Genomic DNA, 22,582 nt, shown 5'->3' on the forward strand with positions numbered 1-22,582 from the left:
GCACATTTGATGTTCGATTCAAATTGACTTCGTTTCTGCAAATTGGTGTGCCATCATCGTATAGGAAAACTCTGCGAAAAGCGACGATGAACCTTGTCATCATTTTCGAACCGTCGAGCAGAAGTTTTCCCATCGAAAATGGAAATCGAACGTCTGACGAAGACCGGAGCAGGGAACAGTTTGCACCGACGATAGTGTTTAGGTAGAGTAGAGTAGGTAGCCAAAAGACAAAAACGACTGAAGTAAGGACTTTGTAGAAAGTGCAACAGGTACCAGTTTTCATTTTTTCAAACAGATATGATAACTGTTGCGGTGTTTGGTACTAACTTGATTTCCGGTGCTGAAAGGGTGTTTTTCGCTTTAAGCTAGTTTGCACTGGAAAACAGGACGACGATGCAGACGGTGTTCATATATGGCATGATTGCTAGTTATTAAAATGCACTGTTCTCACCAGTCAGTCTGATCATATGTTCGAGCCCCGACCTGGAAGCGACAGTCACTTGCAGATAGAAACACGTACTTCATAGATGTTAGTTGAAAAAAATCAAACGATAAGTTTTTGGTCTACTTTTGACATTAATACGTAAATTATTGGGAATCTTTTCAAAAATTACTCGGTTCAAGAATCGGTATAGAGCATCATGCACAAATTACGTCACACAAAATTCCCTGAAATATTACCTTCCTTGCCCCAATGTGACAATGTGTTTCTCAAATTTTTAAGTCCTCCAAAATAATTTCGCCTCTTCTACTGCTTCGATTACATTTTTTTCCCAATTTCTATTGTTTTTTCTCTCAAAAATGTTGACATCACTATGCATCACATTTAGTAGAGCTTGATAGCAGAATATTGAAATTATTCTTTTCGATTAAAAAACTAATATTGTGATATAAAAGCTAAATATTTCACTGTTTCTACCATTTTCTGAGCAACGGTTATAGAAGCGAAACATACGGCCTACGGGAGAGCACCATCGAAGACCTCACATCGGAGCTCCGAGGTTACATTCTTATATATTCCAAACTCTGAATTCTACACTGCGTATTTATTATTTTGTCAAAACTCTAAAAAGCAAAGCCTTGACATTACATTCCTGTGGTGAAATTTGACCTTCTGTTTCAACAGACTTCGCAGCCGATTCTTAGTGTACAGAATCATTGCTTGGCTAGCGCTACGATTCTACTGATACTACGGATCCTTCCAGATCGGGGCTCAAACATACGACAACTGGTTTGTAAGACCAGCGTCCAATGCATTGAACCGCCAACCCGGGACAAAACTCTGCAACCATCAAATAGAATAATTTAGATTAGATCTTTCAAATAGATCCTGCTCAAAATGTTAGCAATTCAATCAGAGTATTTAAATACCAAATAGTACGTTATGATATAACAGCAAATTATGCTATCATTTTGTTATGATTTTAGTCTTCCTACTGCTCGGGTTTCCTTTGAGTAATAGAGCAAAATTATATAGGGTAACAGAGGTATTTTGGTCAAACTTTATGGATTTAATCGATGTTAAGTAACCAATGTTGCATCAATTTGAAGCTAATCACACGAATTTACCTATTACAGAAAGGGGTTTCAAAAATATTACAACATTTGATGGATAGTTTTACAAAGTGGGTCAAAATAAAATCAATCCTAAAGTGGGCCAAAATACCTCTGTTACCCTATTGAGTGTGTTTTCTTATGGCACATATGGACAAAACTGTGTATTGTTCTTAGATAAGTTTATAGACGTTTTTCAAATAAGACTGAGACAAAAACAACAGACAGTTTCATACAACCAATGAATTTTCGCATATAGTTCCACATTTATTTTATCTTTTATGACATTCTCTCGTCAACAATTTGAATTTGAAAAATAGTCACATAATTGTCAAACATGTTTTAGGGGTTGCTATTATTTCGACTCGTGGATTGACTTTATAAACGCGCTTGGAGATACCACGGTAGAGATGTTTTTGGTGAAAACCCAGTTTTAATGGATGTTTTGTTTTCAATTTCTTAAAAGTGTCAAATTTAACTCCGGTCTCCATTATGTTATGAAAACACACCCCGAAATTTTTTTCTGGGTACGCGCCTGAATGTGGCAAATCCATCAAATTAGGTTCAAAAAATCTTTCGTCGAAAGTTGTGAGTTGGCCGGCGAGTTGGCCGTAGAATCAATAGTTTCAATATACTCAAGCGAATACGGTGTGCAGCAGATGGAAACAAAAAGTGAGCATATAGGGAGCGTTTCGTTGGCAGCTGGCTGCGAATTGAAATTAAAATTGGAAGATGGCATCTATCTATATATCTAACAGTTCGGCTGAAAAGTTCGTATCGTTTAATAGAAACACACATTTTTTTGCCAAACTTCGTTTTTATTATTCAACATAATTGCCATCAGAGGCGATACAGAGATTATAGCGATCTTCCAACTTTTCGATACCATATTTGTAGTACGATTTGTCCTTTGCCTCAAAATAGGCCTCAGTTTCAGCGATTACCTCTTCATTGCTTCAAATTTTTTTACCAGCGAGCATTCTCTTGAGGTCTGAGAACAGGAAAAAGTCACTGGGGGGCCAAATCTGGAGAATACGGTGGATGAGGGAGCAATTCGAAGCCCAATTCGTTCAATTTCAGCATGGTTTTTCGTTGTTGTTTTTGATCGATTGTGAGCTCACGCGGCACTCATTTTGCACAAAGCTTTCTCATATCCAAATATTCGTGAATAATATGTAAAACACGTTCCTTTGATATCTTTAGGGTGTCAGCTATCTCGATCAACTTCACTTTACGGTCATTGAAAATCATTTTGAGGATTTTTTTCACGTTTTCATCGGTAACAGCCTCTTTTGGATGTCCACTGCGTTCATCGTCTTCGGTGCTCATATGACCAGTACGAAATTTTGCAAACCACTTACGAATTGTTGCTTCGCCCGGTGCAGAGTCTGGATAACACTCATCAAGCCATTTTTTGGCATCGGCGGCACTTTTTTTTCATCAAAAAGTAGTGTTTCATCAACACACGAAATTCCTTTTTTTCCATTTTTTTCACAATAACAAAAGTAGCTTCACTCAAAATGCAATATCTCACAAATTAATAATCAGACAGCTGTCAAATTTATACACGTATCTTTTGAAGGTTGGTACTAACTGAAAATGGTATGGATTTAATTCTAGTGGCGCCCTCTCATAGAAACGATACGAACTTTTTAGCCGATCTGTTATATCTATCTCTCTATATATATAAAAATGCAGAGGCCATCCTTTGTAATCGCATCACGTAAGAACGGATGGACGGATTTACATGATTATTTTTTTGTTAGATCAGCTTCTACCCCCACCGGGTTCGTACATCAAAAAAATTTGGAAAATTTGCCGGAAAAGTGGGAAAAATCCATAAAGTTGTTTTGTATGGACAATGGAATTTTCCACTGAAAAAGTCGCCAATGCTTGCTAGATTTACGATTGATGTTTGGCGCGCAACAAGTTGCAAAAGTCGAATAAATTTTGTGGCGCGCAACGAGATGTTTTGTGTGGAGAATTCGCATGCATACGTAATTAATTGGGTATCAAAAATATTGCTTGGTAAATAAATTAATGACAGAATGCATATGACTGTATGACCGCTAGAAGGTAGAAGAAAAATTCTTACATCCAGTTGAAGAATTGTGTGTAATGAAATCAGATGAATAATATTGATCATTGTGAGCGCGAGTTTCAAAAATCTGAAAATTTTTGAATGAATCCATGAAAAGATTGTGTTGTAGAAGCTAAGATCACACATAATAAGTGGCAATTTGATCAATGTTCAAGATGATTACCATAATGGATTGAGACTGCCATTTTCTATTTCATATTCTGTGAAGAATGCTAAAATTGGTATGATAAATATAAAAATAAAATTTAAGCGTCGTCTCTCCAAGCAACCAAAAGTTCCACAGTACCTGAATTTTATCGACTTTATTAGAGCTTTAATGTACGCGTGGTACTTTTTAGCAACTAGAACGTACAGAAAATGTTCCCAGAAAACTTTCTCGCTGCTTTAAAGCTGTACAAGGAACTTCTGCAAAGTTTGTTCTGTTGCGTCGGATGAACATTCAAGTTTGAGTAATTCCTTAAAAACGGACTGTTGGGAATGTTTTGTATGCTACTTAAGCCAAATCCTTTTTACGAACTTTTTGTTACTTGGGCTTAAAACAAATTATAAATATATCTTACTCTACCGAATGAACAACTTTAGAAGAGAAACTCTGCAACATTGTGTTAAGTTTATCAATCCAACATTATGGTCAGTGAGCTTTTTTATCGATTACCGGAAGTAAGAGTCACATTTGTAACGGAAAACGTGGCACCTTATATCCATTTCGTCGAAGCCGTTAGAGAGGAATCTCTGTTCAGTTCATTGATTCAAAGGATGAGATGAAAACCTGTGCATTTGCTCAATTTTAATATAAGTATTTCACATTTTTACATTATTTTTTGTGATACTCCTTTTTTGAGCTAAAACGTGTGTGTGTGTGTATGTGTGTGTGTGTGTGTGTGTGTGTGTGTGTGTGTGTGTGTGTGTGGCATACCGTTGATTGTAGGTTAGGTAATCAGAAAAACATTGGAGACATACGTAGTCGTTTGACAATTCTGCTGTCCAAAAACATAAATTCGAACAAAAAAATTTTTGGCGAGACGAAGTTCGACGGGTCAGCTAGTCTATATTATATATAAAAATGCAGAGATCATTCTTTGTAATCGCATCACGTAAGAACGGATGGACGGATTTACATGATTCTTTTTTTTTCGTTTGATCAATTCGTACATCAAAAAAATTAAAAAATTTGCCGGAAAAGTGTGAAAAATTCATAAAATTGTTTAGTTTGTAAAATAGAATTTTCCGTTGAAAAAGTCGCCCATGCTTGCTAGATCATCGATAGGTGTTTGGTGCATAACGAGTTGCATAAGTGTTTGGCCGTCGAAGAAAGGAATACTAGATCGTTGAAAGAATCTTTTGGCGCGCAACGAGTTGTTTTGTGTGAAGTTTTCACATGCATACTTGATTCATGTGATTCGTTTTTCCGAGCCACGTGCTTAACTGGGTATCAACATTATTGCTTGCCAAATGATATAATGATGGAACGCATACGAGTGTTCTAGCTATATCGTAAACATGATCAAAAGTTCTGATATTGTTTTCCAGAAGATGCATTGTGCAATGTAACCAGTTAGATGATTAGTGTTGGCTATCGTAGGTGTGAGTTGAGCAAATCACATTATAGAACGATTTTTGTACGAATCAATGATAGGATTCAGCTGTTTGAATAATGAGATCAAACAAAGAGGTTGCATTTAACATGCTGAAGTTCGTTCGCGTCGGGTTAATTCTGGTAGATTGAAACCCATTACTTGTGAGATTTTATGCATTGACTCGAACGATAAGCTGAATACTGATACAATCACTCCTCATGTTCACTCCGCTATAACAGAAGAATTGCACATTATTTTCATATAAAACTTTCTGATATAGATTCTCAGTACCGAACTCCACCATTCGTTAATCGTAGGTAGGGTACTAAACAAAATGATGTGGTGTCGACTAATGAGACGACTATTGATAAAACTATTAAACTTTACTATTATTACTCATTTTATCTTTCGGTTTTTTTAACAATATCAAACTAACTAGAGATTGTGAGAGGAGAAAGAATATGAAAAATGTAGAGCCATAGTACTCAAGGAAAAGTAAGGATTTGAAAATGAAGTGCGGAAAAATTCGACGCAACAAGGTTTATTTAAGTAAGAAGAAGGTTTCTGGCATCTAAACCTTTACCTTCTACCAGAGGAGTCGAACTAAGCGATGCGAATCATCCGAGTCTCTGATATGTCAGTAATTTACTAAATAATTACTCACAGACCAGAAGTCATAAATTAAAAGTAAAAAAAAATTATCGCTAAATTGTTAACGAAAATTGTTCCTGTGATTATCGCGCTTCGAACATTCATCAAACACGACTAAATAATATCACCAGACTAGCGAGAAAAAACGAACTACAAGTCGCGAGGCAGCTTTTGTGATTTTGCGGAATCAATTTAAAGTAGTTATCTTTGTTACTTTTGCTTCACTTTTTATCCCATATGTCGAAACCATTAGTTTGAAAGAGATCTACAACCGTTGTTCGATGCACTGACTCAATAGATGATATGGCGATCGGTGCATTCGCTTAATTTTTGCGTAACAAAAGCTTTCATCATATTCACAATATTTTTCTATGAATTCATCACAGCCAAGTAATCAGTAAAATAATGGCAAGATACATTAACAGCATAAGACCTTTGACAATTCTACTGGCCGAAAACATAAATTCAAAAAAAAAATCGGGCGGAACGAAGTTCGACGGGTCAGCTAGTATATTTATAGATTCCATTTTGTGCGAACGTTCATGCGATGCAGAACGGAACGATCGAAACACGGAAAATCAATAGAATGACATCATTTTGGTCAGTTGGGATTGGTGGATGAAAACATAGGTCGATTCTAACCAATTTTTCAATAGTATGTTATTGAAATACTGAAACGACGTCGCCATACATGTTTAAATTAAAAGTTTCCGAATCGATTGGTTGTTAAATTATATCAATCCATTACCAAATGATTGAAAAATTAACATTCAAAACTATGACACAAAAAGGTTACGTGGCTATTTTTTAAACTTTTGACACCCGGCCCCATTTAGTGAAAAGTAAGGCATATTTAATGCCAAAAGAATCGTCATTTATACTCAGAACTAATACTAATCTAACAAACGAACACATATTTGGCAGGGACGCACTGCACACCGACCAGATGACTACTGGTCGAGCGAATGGTGAGACGAATTTCAACCAATGCCAATATTATGCTACATAAGACTATATACATTTTTAACCTTTTTATTAGATTCCATGATTATTGTTTGGTTCAATAATGGTAGGTGAGGTCCTAAGCGGAAAAATAGTTCATTATGTTTTGCCACATTTAATGAAAAAGAAATATCTATGAATACTATTTTTCACCTGGAGCTGTTAGTGGAATGAATTCAACAGTTGTACTAGTATTACAACAGTAGTTGAATTAAATGGTACCGAAAAAGTACAACTGTTGATCTATGAATATCTTAATCTTGAATTGAATGTGGCAAATCTATCAACAAAACACCAAGATGAAAACTGATTTGATATTGCCAATATTGTTGCTACATGATGGTTAATTTTTCTCAGTGGATTAGTTTGTTTCAGTCAATATTTTGATAAAAAAAAATATTTTACTTTTGCGTTCCTTTCAATTCCTTGACAAACAATTGTACAGGAAATTCGATTTGAAAAATTTGTTTTAAATGAACTTAGTAATAGTAGCGATTTAAATTCACAAACCTTTTAGTAGAAATAAATCAGCTTGAATTTAGTTATTTCAACTAAAGCTTTTGTTTATCATAATCACATATTTTTGTTTGTTTTAAGAATGAAATGTTTTCTTTTAAATGAATATGCAAGGTAATTTTTTGACACTACTGTTGATTCGATTTAAGCTCGTTTTAAAATTCTTATAAACCAAGGGTTTGATTTATACTGACAATTGTCAAGATATTTAGCCCTTTAGTCGTTAGATGATCGAATTATTCACATACCACAATGAACCGCTGGTATTTTAATTAGTATCCAATGTTTCGGTGATTCATCCGGTCCGGTCAATATCTCTGCATCAACTAATTGTTTTGTAAAGAAAATACGTTTTGATTGTTTTAAACTCCCTATGGAATGTAAGAAGCAGGTAAAAATTTTACTTATAAAATGCGCACAAACTTTATCCGCGGTAGCAAAACATGTATTGTTACATACATAAGAAATAAAACTAATATGGCCCATTTGATTGGAAAACTTTGTTGTATCATTATACAAATAAGATCATCACCTCCCTACGCCAACCGAAGCAAAACTGATACTAAATGAAATTCGAGGTGTTAAGCAACGATCGAAACCGTCGGTCATGTGAGAGAAATCAAAAGGATAACATCATGACGGCATGATGTGATTGGCTCGTGAAAACATAGGTCGACTCAAATCAGTTTTTCAACAGTACACTATTGAAATACTGAAACGATGTTGCCATACATGTTTAAGTTCAATGTTTCCAAATCGATTGGTTGTTGAATTATATAAATCTATCATCATGTGACTGAGCTATTGTCGTCTAAAATTATAACAGAAAAAGGTTACGCGGTTTTTGAAAAATCCATTGTAATAGATATGGGACACTATGATAATACATTTTGAGCAATGGAACTATTTGAAATATCGTGTAGACGTGGCTTTGTGCTTTTGCTTAATTGTCTAGGTTTTTTTTTTCAAAAACGGTGTTTAGACTAGTCATTCAAATAGTGTATTTTTTCAAGTGTTTTTCTGAAAAGAGAAAGTCTCTACACAAAAACGTGATTAATCCACCTACCAGTGACATGATACCTTTTTTTTATCAATCCGCATGTGTTTTTTTGCATGGATATTCTTAGGTGTTTTAGTTCTCATGACATTATTTTAATTATCGTCGTTTCAAACGACAAATTGAGATTTTAATCACTCATTACCCTGTAATTTCGAATCTGCAAATCGTATCGAATTTCAATCTTAACGTGTGACATTCGATTGAACATTCCATGAGATGTCGAAGTAAGTTCCACTTTAGAGTTTTTCGTCATTATTTACGGTACTTCCAGAGCCGGTATTCAGGAACTAGCATAACCCAAAATGATTCGAATGGCCATAAATTAATACGCCAAACAATTTACATCTTCTATATCGGTATGAATTTTAAAAATTCATCATCTGTAATTCCAGAATCGGATAAAATTCACCTATTTTGTATGGGACCTTAAGTCCTTTAATTTGAATTTTTGTTTTTGAAGTTCGATTTGGCATTTTTGAAAAAAATGATTAAACTTTGAGAAACGATTCGAAACTGGATCCGGTGTTCTAAAATCGATGTAGCCGAAATCAGATAAATTCACCTGAGGAGTGTGTAGACATCTTTGAGAAATTGTAGTGCGAATTAAAATTTGGGGGTACATTCCGAATCCAAAAAAGAATACCGCTTAAACTGAAATAAATTTATTTGGTAATCGACTATCCAAATTTGCAAACCCGATAAACCTGATTATTTATGTGAAATGGACATTTTTTTACTAATCACCCTGTATCTCCTAAACCAGAAATCGGATCTGACTAATTTTTATAGGATTTTAAGACCTCTCATTTGAATCATAGATGATTCTTAGATTTCATTTGAATCTTAGATCGGTTCAGCCATCTACGAGAAAAATGAATTGCATTATTTTAATTTCGTTTCACATGTCATCCTGTGGTTCCGAAATCAGAGGTCGGAACCAAACATAATTCAGGAACTTTGTTTGGGAGCATACGACTTTTCGTATGAATCTGAATTTGTAGAAAAGAAATTTTCCGAGAAAATTAAGTGAAATTATTTGTCACACACGGATTTGCTGATCTCGACGAACTGATTCGAATGGTATATGGATGTAATGTTGTTCCAGCATTTATTGCTGTAAGTAGTTTAAAACAAAATAATTAAAAAAAATTCTGCCATCATCTGGTTTATATATGTCATATTCGAACGATTATGTTGCCAAAAACGAGCCGTGCCAAAATCGGTCCGAGGCTAAATGTCATGAAAAAGAATGCTGTACACAATCCTTTTGGTTCTTAGAAACAATTGTATGTAACAGTATAAAAAATCGTGTTTTCCGTTGCTCCCAAGCATTTCTTTGTCATACAGCGCTCAAAACTCCTACTGCTGGAATAGGGGGAAAAGTCGTTTACACAAAAATATTGATATCTCCGTTAAAAATGGACGGATTTTAACAAACTATGGCTTGTTGGATAGCTATTACCGTGCGGAATCTAAGTCTGAAAACATATTCTGTTTTCAAGGTCAATTGTGACAGATACTGTCAAAAAATTTTGACATAAAACTTCGTATAACTCAAAAAGTAAACATCCGATCTCAAAACCATTCAATAGCGTTCTGGGTGACTGGGAGACCATTCATTTGCGACTAGTTTGATCAAAATCGGTCCAGCCATCTCTGAGATCTCGACCTCTTAGTTGACAACACACATACAGACACACACACATACACACACACACACACACACACACACACACACACACAGACATTTGCTCAGTTCGTCGAGCTGAATCGATTGGTATATGACATTCGGCCCTCCGGGCCTCGGAAAATTTTTCGAAAGTTTGATCGAATTCTATACCTATTTTTTATATATATAAAAAAAGGTAAAAAAAGGTAAAAAATGTAAAGTACCTATTATTGGACATTTTCTTTCATTCGTTCTTTCCATTGTGTGAAAACACAACCAGCAAGGCTCACTTTTCTGTATATTTTTTCAAGTGACTTATGGAAACTACTTTACATTCAGTTTTTGCAATGACTGAGCGGAAATATATATATTGGAGAAGCCAAGTGAAAGAAAAACTAACAGAAAAGATGAATTTTTGGAAAAAGATACACTCAGAGACAGGACTCGAACCTGCCTTCTTATGCATTCCGTGCATACGCGCTACCATTTCGCCACTCTGATCTTGTTTTAGCCACTCCAAAACTCGAAAACAGACATAGTAGCAACGTACATCGAACATGGTCTACATCCTGGCCGTCACCCGACCGATACCTTCTATCCAAACATCTTCTCTGTCAATCAAACACTAGTCCTCTCGCTTTATACCTATTTCTCCGATCAAGCATTGAGTAGGAGAGTGTATTTATAATCGCTTGTCACCTTCTTTAATGGTGCCAGTCGCCGGCTAGACATCGTCAGCGACAGACCCCTATGAAGGTTGTATTGATTGTCTGCCCTTTCCTACCAGAAGCAGATTGTTACGGAAAATCAAACCGCAATTGTTTGAGTCCTGTCTCTGAGCGTATCTTTTTCCAAAAATTCATCTTTTCTGTTAGTTTTTCTTTCACTTGGCTTCTCCAATATATATTTCCGCTCAGTCATTGCAAAAACTGAACTTAGTCATGGCGGCTTTACGTCAAACTAAAATTAATAAATCGTACTTTACATTTTTTTTCGTGTACATTTCGTCAGTCTGCACTAATGACCAGCTGTGAATAATCATTTCATTTATTCTGTCTTTACAGAAGCCCTCAACGGTGCCGTGTTTGATGAAGACCACGATGAAATGGTTGTCGTTAAGGATATTGAAATGTTTTCGATGTGCGAACACCATCTGGTTCCGTTCTACGGCAAGGTTTCGATCGGTTATCTACCCTGCAAGAAGATTCTCGGTTTAAGCAAACTGGCCAGGTAAGCTCGATCTCCGGTCGCGTCATCCACAATCCGACTAATAACATTCTCTTGAAACAAAAAAAAACATATTCCTTCCCTTCCCAAACCGTGGCCCACTGATCAAGTGACGGAAAAGGCCAAGCCCTCGTTAGGTAACGTGCGGTTTCGGAAAGTTTCTCAATGTAATTCTCTGTTATTTTCTTCTCTCATGCACAGAATCGTGGAAATCTTCTCCCGTCGGCTGCAGGTCCAGGAACGTCTAACGAAACAGATTGCCGTGGCCGTGACACAAGCCGTCCAACCAGCCGGCGTTGCCGTCATCATCGAAGGAGTGTAAGTTGTTCGGTTTGACTTGTGTCCTCTCTCCTACTGATATCCTTCTTTTTTCCCTCAGTCACATGTGCATGGTGATGCGAGGTGTCCAGAAGATCAACAGCAAAACGGTAACTTCCACCATGCTGGGAGTTTTCCGGGACGATCCGAAAACCCGCGAGGAGTTCCTAACCCTGTGCAACAATAAATAGAAACCGGGGTCCCAAGAAATCCCAGCGGAGAGCAAGAAGATGCATGCTGAATTTTACAATGGAACACGGAATGATATGGCGTTGTTGTTTTAGAAAATTTTAAACTCATATATTTGTGGCAAACCCAGGAGGAAATGCCGTTCTGTTGTTGTCTATTTTACGGAGGTTGTCCAAAGTCAACCCGTTTTATCGCGTACGTCAATGATAGTGTGAGGTCCGGAACTTATATAAATTGTTGTTAATCAAAATGAAATGCTGTTAAACAAAAATGAAAAAGAGAACGAGAGAGAGAGAGAGAGAGAGAGAGAGAGAGAGAGAGAGAGAGATAAACATTGCACACGAAGCAAGCGAATATGATAGAACTTACCAATCGTGGACCAACCGAAAGTTACAATGAAACAATCATACTCTTATTATAATACCTATTGCCAATATTAAACATACAAGGGACATTTACCGAAATAACAATGATGCGATACGATTTTAGACTACGATATATTTTAGAGAAAACATTTTACTAGCCGAAATGGTATTACGTGCAGAGTAGCGATCGTCTTTGGCTTATTTGGGTGGAAAATGCAAAGCAGCGAGCTCACCCAGATGAACTCGATCAACTAGCTCTGTGCCAACTCCTGTATGTGTATTCAAATATTCCCTGTTCTTGTTATAAGCTATGTGAATTATACCTCCCGTCGAACGACAATATATATTACCGCGATCAGCAAAGATCATATGAAATAAATGTTATCGTCATGCTTCATTCCCTGCATATCGACAGGCGCATTTGTTCTGTATTCTTCTCATCCGAACAACCAACCGACCCGAAGTGAAACGATCAGTTTTTGGTAGTGCAACTAGCGGGACATAGGTGGCGCATCGAGCGGGTGGTTTTATTTCGGATCATTTCAGAATGGATCACACGAGGGAAGACGTTAGACACTTGAACTCAATTCTGTTTCTATTGAAATCTATGTGGAAAACAATGTGACATTCATATGAAATGCATATAGAATCTACAAGTATCGTTTTGATGTGCTTTTCAGATAAACGTAGCATGATTTCCACTAAATATCAACAGTTTTTACACTCATTTTATGAGTTGAGTGTATGTTTTCATGAATTTCATGTGTTCTACAAGCAGTGGTAGTTCAAATGCTTTGCACTTGCTGCTAGCGTGCAAATTATTTTCAGTGTACTTCGTAATATGCAAAGCCTTCTACGGTAAAATTCCATTTCAACAACTTTTTCCCTTTGTAATATGTTCACACCAGCAGAAAATAACATGTTTCAACGTTAATAATACAAAATTAAAACCGAACTGTTCACACTTGGATTACGTTATTCGCATGAAATATTGTTTATTATTGAGTTTGGTTTGAAACAAACTGCAAAAATGTCTACCACGCAGAAATTAGGCACTCTTCAAGAGAGAGTTGCGGTTTATCTTTACTATTTTAATACTTCGGAATAGGAAAATCTACAGAGAAAAAATTGAAGATTGCATTTCCGCCTTCAAGAGGTGTGGGGTTTCCACAATGCCTCTGAGTAATTGGTATTACTATTGAGTTATTTGCTTATTTCTGTGTATAAAAAAGGCTTTTTTGGTCGTATGTTGGTTTTAAATATTCATTTCACGTTAATTGTCAACCTTTCGAAGATATATTGCATTATTTAGGTGAAATGATTATTTTTAAGCAACAAATGGCCAAAAGTTTTTATAAAAAAAAAACAAAAACGGTTGTAATGTAGAAAAGTACGTTGACAACATCCGGAAAATAAGAAATAAGCAAGGTACGTATATTGAAAATGGTTCGAAAGTTTATTGATTCAAAACGTTGGCCATTTAAGAGAAATAAATAAAGACTGTACCAGAAAGCATTTTGATTTTGTAGTAAATAATTCACAAGTGTTAGATATTCAAATTTTACTCGATATACTGATAATATTAGACTACAACAACAGAACATTATTCTCAACATTTGCTACTTAGCCATTGTAGACTAGCTGGCGGCACCTTCTTGCTAACGTTCCTCATTGAATTCCGTACAGACTTCTTGGCGGCAAGTTTTGACATTTTTCCAATCCTTTTCAAACTGTTGAATGGTTTCGGCTGCCGAGACATGTTTCCTAAGATGTGCCTTCGTTAATGCCCAAAATTCCTGAATTGGTCAAAGTTGTGGGCAATTTGGTGGACTCATGTCTTTTGGGACGAAAGTGACATTTTCGGTACCTTATCATTCCACCGTTGATTTCGAGTAGTGGCAAGAAGCAAGATCTGGCCAGAAAACAACAGGATCCTTGTGGCTTCGAATCATGGGTAGAAGTCGTTTTTGTAAACATTCCTTGATGGATATTTCGCTGTTCATTGAAGCAGTGGTGATGAAGGGTTTCGAAATCTTACCGCAGCTACAAATTGCTTGCCAGATCATAACTTTCTTACCAAATTTTTCGACTTCAATCGATGTCTCGGATTGGTTTAACACTTGCCCTTCTCGCATCGTATAATATTGTGGTCCCGGCAAGGATTTGTAATCGAGTTTCACGTTGGTTTCGTCGTCCATGATTATGCAGTTCAAATTTCCAGCAAGAATCGTATTGCACAGCTTTCGAACCCTCGGCCTGATCGATGCTTCTTGTTTTGGACTACGTTTTGGTTATTTCTGCTTACTATAGGTTTGAAGATTCAAACGTTCTTTAGCAAGAAGAACATTTGACTTCAAAGTGCTCACTGTTTTGGCCACATCCCGAACCGAAGCCTCCTTCTTTTGCTCGAACGCCTTCAGTATACGTTTATCCAACTGAGGGTTAGCAGGACCTTTTTTTCGACCCGTTTTCGGTTTATCCTCAAAGGTGTTATCCTCACCGATCTTCCTGATTGCATTTCGCACGGCTTTTTCACTTACTCCTTCCATTTTTGCTATCTTTCCCAGTGACAGTCCGCGTTCTGTGCACCATTTGTACACAATTTTTCGACGTTGTTCTGCTGAAAGTCCACGCATTTCGAAACAAACTAATGAAAACAAATAAACAACTGCACAAGTGGTTAGAGAAAAATATAAACAACAGGACGCAGCCATAAAAATTGACAGATTCTGAACTATTGCGAAATGGCAGCGGCTTTTGGTTGCGTTCATATTTTCTGAGACAGTCTTTATTTTTAAGCAGCAAATGACCAAAAAAGTTATCTCTTAAAACAAAAATGGGTGTATCAGTTTCCAATTTTTGTTTTATTATGATTACATGACTACTTTGATGGAAAACTGCTATTGTTGAACAGCTCGTCAATTGACATAGTCGAAAAGTGACGGAAAATGCTACACACTTCGAAAATACCCTGTGATTTTAATTAAAGAATTCAAATTCATATACGTACTACCGTATTCCGTAAAACGGTCAATGTAACCGTTAGATCAAACGTATAACTAGAAATTGAACTGAACTGCACTGCACTTAAATATATGAATAGTTGCTCGCTATGTAAGAGCTGCAAATTACTCCGTTCCAACTTCAGTTCTCTCGTTCTGACGTTTTCACTTCTCTTCCGGTCCAGGGCGCCCAGCTCGTTCATCTCAGAAAGGTAAGACAGTGTCACCAGAACATATGTTATTTAGGGAAAACATGTTTTGATGTGACGTTTCTGAATATAAAATAACCAGCCCTCTGCTGTATTCTTCTGCAAAGAACAAAACAATGACGAAGAATGGCTATCCAAAAATTGAATATTACTAACTACTTGCTTATTCAGTACCCATTACCACACTTTCCAATGAATTTTCAATCAGAATATCATCACTATGATAAGGAAACTAAGACTTTACTCGATTTGAAAAATTCGATTGTTTGTTTACCATACTCTACGGCTACAATAGCACTTGCTGGAGCACCGTATCCTTGCCCCGGGCTGGAAATAACGCAAAAGTAAAACATGTTATTTTGCTTAAAACAAGAAATCAGTGTTTAAACTCGTTTTATTTCATAGTGTGAACATAGTATTAAGAGATAGAAAAACGATGTCTTTTACAAAGCTTTAGAACTTGAAAGGCGAAAAACATTTTTCGAAAAAACTATTCGCCCAACATAAAAAGTTTCGGATATATGATGCATTTTCGTTTGAAACCCCTTGCAATCAATGTTTTGTACAACTTTTTTCGCAATTGTTTTTAATGTCTCCAATGTGCGAGACAATGACAGAAAACGTTAAATTACACATTGTTGTTGCAGTCTGTGGACGAATTGGACTTTTCCTTACAAAGTAATTTAACTTTTTAACTTTTATATACATTAACTTCAACAACTTACAGGAAGCAGGGTCGCAGACCAAAATACTTGTACATTTATTTTTTGGAAAGCTCAAACTAAGTAGTATAAAATTACGAAGCACCTAGCGTGGCCTTTTAAATTGTGTAAATAAGATAATGAAATGAAGATTGCTTTTATAACGGCCCTCTGTCACGACACCATCTTGATGAAATCAAAATCGGAACCTCAAAATCAGCTGATTGCAACTTAAATAAACAATTAGTAATGCAATCGATTTACGGTTTACCTTGTTTATTGCACGAAATTTAGAGATTTTTGGGTCGAATCTCTCACAATAACTTCGGTTTACCTAAAATACAACAGATATTGGGTCGTATGAATAAAATGTAGTAAAGTCTATTGTTTGTAGTATCTTCTTAAAAACAAAGTCTACAGAGTAAAACGCGTTTGATATGAATAAAAAAAATCAAGTTCGAGCATGTAGTTAATGCTACCTTCGAATTTAAGCATTTATTGCATGCCGTATCGAATCGGAGCCGGAAAAGCTGTAATAAGTATGCACAAAGCAAGAAACGTACTTACTGCTGCAAAAATGATACTTTATTAAACTTTTCAACTTCACTTTATCAGCAAACACACGAGTAGCAACCTCTGGAGCTACCTACCGAAACATTATAGTAAATACTACATGTTCGAAAGTTGCTGTGTAGTAAATTGTGTAGGACACGGACGCATGTGAAGGTTTTTGTCTATAAAATCGAAGGAAACAATTTATTACTCTAGGGAACCCGTAGGGTCTATCATTTCCTAAACATTTTTTTTTTTGTTTGTATTTTGTTACCTTTGTTAAGTTTTATGGTCAATCGATGCAGAAATCTTGGGCCTGTGCACTGAGCTCTTACTTCTTCATAGTAAGAGATAAGCTAAGATGAAGGCCCACAACTTGCTGAATTTTTTTCTAATAGACTTGAAAATTTCACAGAATATTCTTGAAATGTTTTACTATAAGAAAATAAAAAAATCAAAAAGAAAAAAATAAATGATTTTTCAAAATTGTTAGTACCTACCCGTCCCTTAACTGAATCGTTATTCTATAGTACCTATGTAGTTATTATGATAAAAAGCCTTTCGTTATAAAGTAATCATTATAATAATCTTGAGCGATTACGTGGAAATAATGATGTCATAAGATTTTTTTTAACGAGAAGAGAGTAGCAAATGTTTGAAACCATGGAAGCACGAGGTATTGTCGATCGGATGTGACGAGGGACGTTAATTTAAGAACGTTACGTGCATATACACTTTTTGGAACTCAGAGGTTACTAAGAAGGTATTTATAGAAAGAAAGGTGTTCTACATATTCCTCGTAGAAGGAATCAAACATAAAACTGATCCGATTTTACGAGTCGCGGCGCTCTTTAAGTGTTTATATATTGATGAGCATGCAGCGTGCTTCATATGATGGTAAAGGAAATGCTGTCCAGTTTAATCTACGAAGTGTATATAAAAGAAATTGTTTTTGTATCGATTCAATGCGTTCTTCGTGCATAATGTTATATGGATTTCATACTAGGCTGTAATATTCCAAGATGGGTCTGACATATGTACTATATAGCAATTTTATAGTATATGGGTCATGAAAATTATGACTGAAGCGTTTGATAAAGCCCAGCATACTGTTTGCTTTATTGATTATTGTGTTGTAATGTTCCACAAATGTTAGTTTGGAGTCCAAGATTACACCTAAATCTCGTACAATTTTTCTTTTTTCTAATATTTGATTTTCTAAAAATATGTCTACAGAATGGGTTTCGTTTTTCCTACTTTTTTTTTTATTCAATCGTTTTTCCTACTGAAAGTTATTGAGTTGCATTTTTTTACATTAAGTTGAAGTAGACTTTTGCAGCCCCAAATGTGGAATAGATTGATTTCGTTCTGGAATATTACAGCGTTGTTGATATTTTTAATTTCCATGAAGAGTTTCATGTCGTCTGCATATATAAGCACTTTCAGATTTTTGAGTATGAAGGAAATGTCGTTTATATGTAAAATGAAAAGGAGAGGCCCTAAGTGAGAACCCTGAGGTACGCCAGAAGTTACATTAATTGGTTCAGACAGTATGTTTTGAAAGCGAACTATTTGTACACGATTCGTTAAGTATGTTTTGAGCCATTCCAGAAGGGTATGTTCTGTGCCATATTTTTGCAGTTTGTATAGAAGTAATGGTGTGTCAGCACGGTCGAAAGCTTTACTAAAGTCGATGTAAAGAGTTTCTACGTGGTTGCCAGCGTCCATTGCGTTCAGAGTGAATGTCACATATTCAAGGAAAAGCCATACTGCTTGTTAGTTATTACATTCTTCAGGTGGTGAAATAGTTTTTCGTTTATAATTTTTTCAAATAATTTTGGAATGCAAGAGATAATAGCCATTCCACGGTAGTTCCGAATGTTAGATTATGAACTAGATTTAAATATTGGTACAAGAAAAGAAGATTTCCATGCTTTAGGAAAAGTACATTTATTAAGTGATTAAAGTAGTTGTAGTGGTAGTGTAAGTTCTTCAGCAAGATTTTTTGAAAATATTGGTGGTATACTGTCAGGTCCAGGCCCTTTTGAGGCGTCTAAGTTTTTCAGTGCTGTCGAAATGTCATGTTCTGATAGATAGTTTACAGAGATGGAGTTGGAAAATGCAGATATGAAAGAAAAGTATTCACGGTCACGGTCAGTTTCTGAATACGGTGTAAATACTTCTTGAAAAAAGTTTGCAAATTGTTTGCAGATTTCTGTACTATTTTTTCTTACATGCCCGTCGAGATACATTTGAGATGGAAAACTGTTGCTTTTTAGTTTAGTTTTCGTGTAGTTAAAAAAAATTCTTAGGAAAAGGCTTCATTTCGTTTTCAATTTTGCGTTTATATTCTTCATGTGCTGCACTTATGGCTATTTTGAGTTGATTGCAGAGGTCTATGTAATTTTGGAGATGAGTGTCACTTTTTTCTTGTTAGTAAATTTTGTGTGCTTTTTGCTTTCTATTTTTCAGACGCTTCAGTTGTGAATTGAACCATACAGGTAATTTTTTTCTTCTTTTCTTCGGTAAAGTTTCTGCTAGTATATTGTTTACAATTTGATAAAATTTGTCTACTTCGTCATCGACATTTCCTTCTACACTCAAAACATTTCGACAATTAATTATACTTAGTCTACGCTTGACTTCTTCAAAGTCAATTTTATTGTATTCCGGCACTTCCTCATATTCCAAGTCGTAGGGAAGGGATGCATTGTGTGTAAATAATGAATATTCAATTGCGGTGTGAAATGTCTGTCTGTCTTCTGTGCAATTTGTGAAAAGAAGATCTAAATATGCATTTTGTCGATTTTTTACGGAGTTTACTTGTGGCAGGCCAAAATTAGAAATTTTGTCGAAAAAGTAATGCAATGCTGCGTTTTCTCCTACGACTGGAAGTAAGATGGATTTATTTTCAATGCCAGAAATAAAGTCCGCATGACGTTGGTTAAAGTTGCCGAAAATATGAAGCTTTACTTCAGGTTCCATATTCGAAATGACTGTGTCTAAAGATTGGAAGAATAATTCAAAAGATGCTTTGTTTAAATTTTCGGGGGGGTAGTAGACGGAGCAGGAAATATGAACTTCACCCGATATTGAGGCTTTAGTCCATATATGTTCGAATTAATTTTATGAGTAATAATTTCTGCAAAAGCAAGAGTTAATAATATAAGTTTAATGGAACATCGCTTAAGCTCTAAGATGCCGAGGGCAATGTTTCTAAATGTATTAATATGTTTGCTTCTAGAATGTGCGTATGTCATTGCATTACGGCTGAGAAACAAGATCATTATTGCAATCCTTAAACGATCATAAACATGTACAAAATGTCCTCTTCGAATTTTTAGCACTACGAAGCTCACTATTTGGTTCTCGTGAAAGCAAACAGAATAGTACTAACTTGCATTTTTTTCTCCTGCAGATCGGCTTCTTTGTACCGTGCGGAAAACCGCATCGAATTCGATTCCGCCTCGCGCTCTGTTCCATTGTTTACCTCAGTTCGATCACGGCGATCACCTATTTACTTACGGTGCGGTGTCCGGAGTAATTCTGGTCGCAGCACGCGCCCAACAGCCACACCATCGATCGATTTCGAATTAAACTGAAAGGGCAAGAACAACAACGACGGGACAACGGAGGCAACACGGCGAACCGCCTGGCCTCCGGGTGTTGAAATCTCCACACCCCCACACCAATCGATGCAGTTCTCCGGTCCGGCTGGACTGCACTTTCCTTCGGGTATGCACGCGCGCGTCGAGAGAGAGAGAGACGAATGGAAAGGAAAGGCCGATCGAAGGGCACTGGGTAAATTTAATGATATTGGCTATCCGGATTCGATAAACGTTTTTTTTTTCTAGGCTAAGCAGGATGGAAGTGAATGATTTGATATTGTGCGGTCGGTGATCCGTGCTGGAAGGGTATGAACTAGCGGTGGTTACACTAGTTTGTAAGGTTAAAAATTAGTCCAACTTCTACGTGAGTTTCTGTTGGTTAGGATTGCATCTTAGGGAGAACTTTTTTCTTTGTGATTTAGTAATTCGGAGGATTCATTCGCTTAGGGACAAAATCGATCTTGTTGGTAGCATACCTCTCCAGAACCACCATGGAACAGTGGCAACTGGTCAAATCGTGCCAAAATTACCCCTATACTTGTGAATGAACACTAGGGTGGGAAAAAATATTGATTTTAGCATTAAACTTTTCGTGTTCCTTTTGGGTCTCGTAAGCACCATGCAAAATTTTAGCTTGATCGGAGAAACTACACGGAAAACCCTCCAATCAAAAATTTTTTTGATTTTTGCAGTTGTTGTTTTAACTAATAATTAGTTGATTCAACCAATTTGCTATTTGATTTGCACATATTGAAGTAGTTGAAAAATATGTTGTTTTGCCGTGAATACGACTTACTTTACTATGGGGTGCCTTTTCAAAATTAGCCATATGGAAGAATGGGCAGAACTTAATCGTGAATATCTCGACTTGTATTAATGGTAGCAAAATAATTCTTTCACCATTTCATCAAAAATATGATCAGGAATTTAGGATAATATTTTGAACAGTGTGAGATAACCACAAACAACTCAAAAATTAATTTTTCTCAAAATCTCAAAATAATGCGGAAAACTCTTTACTTTCGCTTGGGTTTTTCGCGCAAGGACGACGATTTTGAGGTAGTCAGGCACATATCTTCAACTGAATGCGTATAAAAGGGGAACCGTGGTGAAAATCGATCATTTCTTTTCGTGCGTTCGGTGGGAGCAGACGTCGTAGGAGTTAAACCTTCAACCAGCAGCGACGGAGAGGGCGCCTTCTGCGTGGTTAAAACCTCAAACACTCAGGTAGCAACTTTCATTCGCTTGCTGGCCATCAAGGCGAGAAGACTGCCATCGCGGGAGTTAAACCAGCAACGACGGAGAGAGCACCTGCCATCATTTGGTTTTCGGTAGTCGTAACGAGAAGTTCAATTTTCAGATTTTAGTTCCGCAATATAGGTTTAGAATTCAGAGCCTGCGTGCTGAAACTGGATTCTGGAACTGTATTCCCGAACTAATTTGAGTTTCGAAATTGCAATTCTAGAATTGAAACTGGATTCTGAGTCTGTTATTGGTTCTAAATTTAGTTCTTGAACTCAGGATCCAGTTCTTTATTCCAGACTTCTTCTATTCGGTTCTTTTTAGAACCATAATAATACTCCTAAAGAATTATGCGGAAATTTACTTTACTGTACTCTATAAAACCCATTCTGGTAGTCATGGCGAAAAATCGTCTTCATGTTTTAGAGCTTAGTTCTGGAATATGGGTTTAGAATTCAGAGTCTGCGTGCTGAACTAACTCAAATCGTCACTATTTTTTTATTATAAAGAACTATACTGCTTATTTCATAATATTTAATTGCGTTTCAGAATGTTTAATGTAACTAATCTGTAATTTAGTCTAGGCGCATCGTTTAAATTTCTAGTAATGTAAGAGGGGAAAGTTGCACAATTCAAACAATCGATGAACTACCAATTCGAATTCGGAAGCATAAATAAAGCGTGTCATATTCGTATTCACGACATCCAGTTATGTCTCTGACATTACACACCCGTACTTTTTAATGCTGTCTAATGCCAAAAAAAGCACAAAGCATAATAAAAATCGCAATGGAAAATCAACCATTACTTTAGTTGAAATTCAAACGTGTTTCTTAAACATTTTTATGCTAACATAAATCGCTGTTAAATCAAAAACAAGATCGGTTGTTGTAACTAAAATCTTTATTGAAATTGAAAGGTGTGTGTCTTGACTAACTGACAGCTTTTTTGTCAACCAAAAATTTTGTTATTTCAACCATCGTTTCTGTTGATCGAAAAACAAAAATGACAGTTTAGAAAAAACAACAATCGATTAGTT

The 22,582-nt window shown here is 36.2% G+C and overlaps 1 protein-coding gene across 15 annotated transcripts in view; it reads left to right on the forward strand.

Annotated features, from left to right (window-relative positions):
- LOC131434830 (GTP cyclohydrolase 1) overlaps positions 1-12,649 on the forward strand; it is a 78,566-nt gene extending 65,917 nt beyond the window's left edge. For 14 of the 15 annotated variants that reach the window (XM_058602018.1, XM_058602004.1, XM_058602005.1 and 11 more), the window contains 4 exons: positions 11,195-11,360; positions 11,468-11,494; positions 11,559-11,675; positions 11,737-12,649. In XM_058602018.1, the coding sequence (XP_058458001.1) occupies positions 11,195-11,360; positions 11,468-11,494; positions 11,559-11,675; positions 11,737-11,866 (440 nt within the window). In that variant the 3' untranslated portion in view covers positions 11,867-12,649. The remainder of the gene's footprint in view (positions 1-11,194; positions 11,361-11,467; positions 11,495-11,558; positions 11,676-11,736) is intronic. The other variant, XM_058602016.1, reaches the window with a different exon arrangement.
- The last annotated feature ends 9,933 nt before the right edge of the window (positions 12,650-22,582 follow it).

The sequence above is a fragment of the Malaya genurostris genome, chromosome 3 (assembly GCF_030247185.1).
Source record: "Malaya genurostris strain Urasoe2022 chromosome 3, Malgen_1.1, whole genome shotgun sequence".
NCBI lineage: Eukaryota > Metazoa > Arthropoda > Insecta > Diptera > Culicidae > Malaya > Malaya genurostris.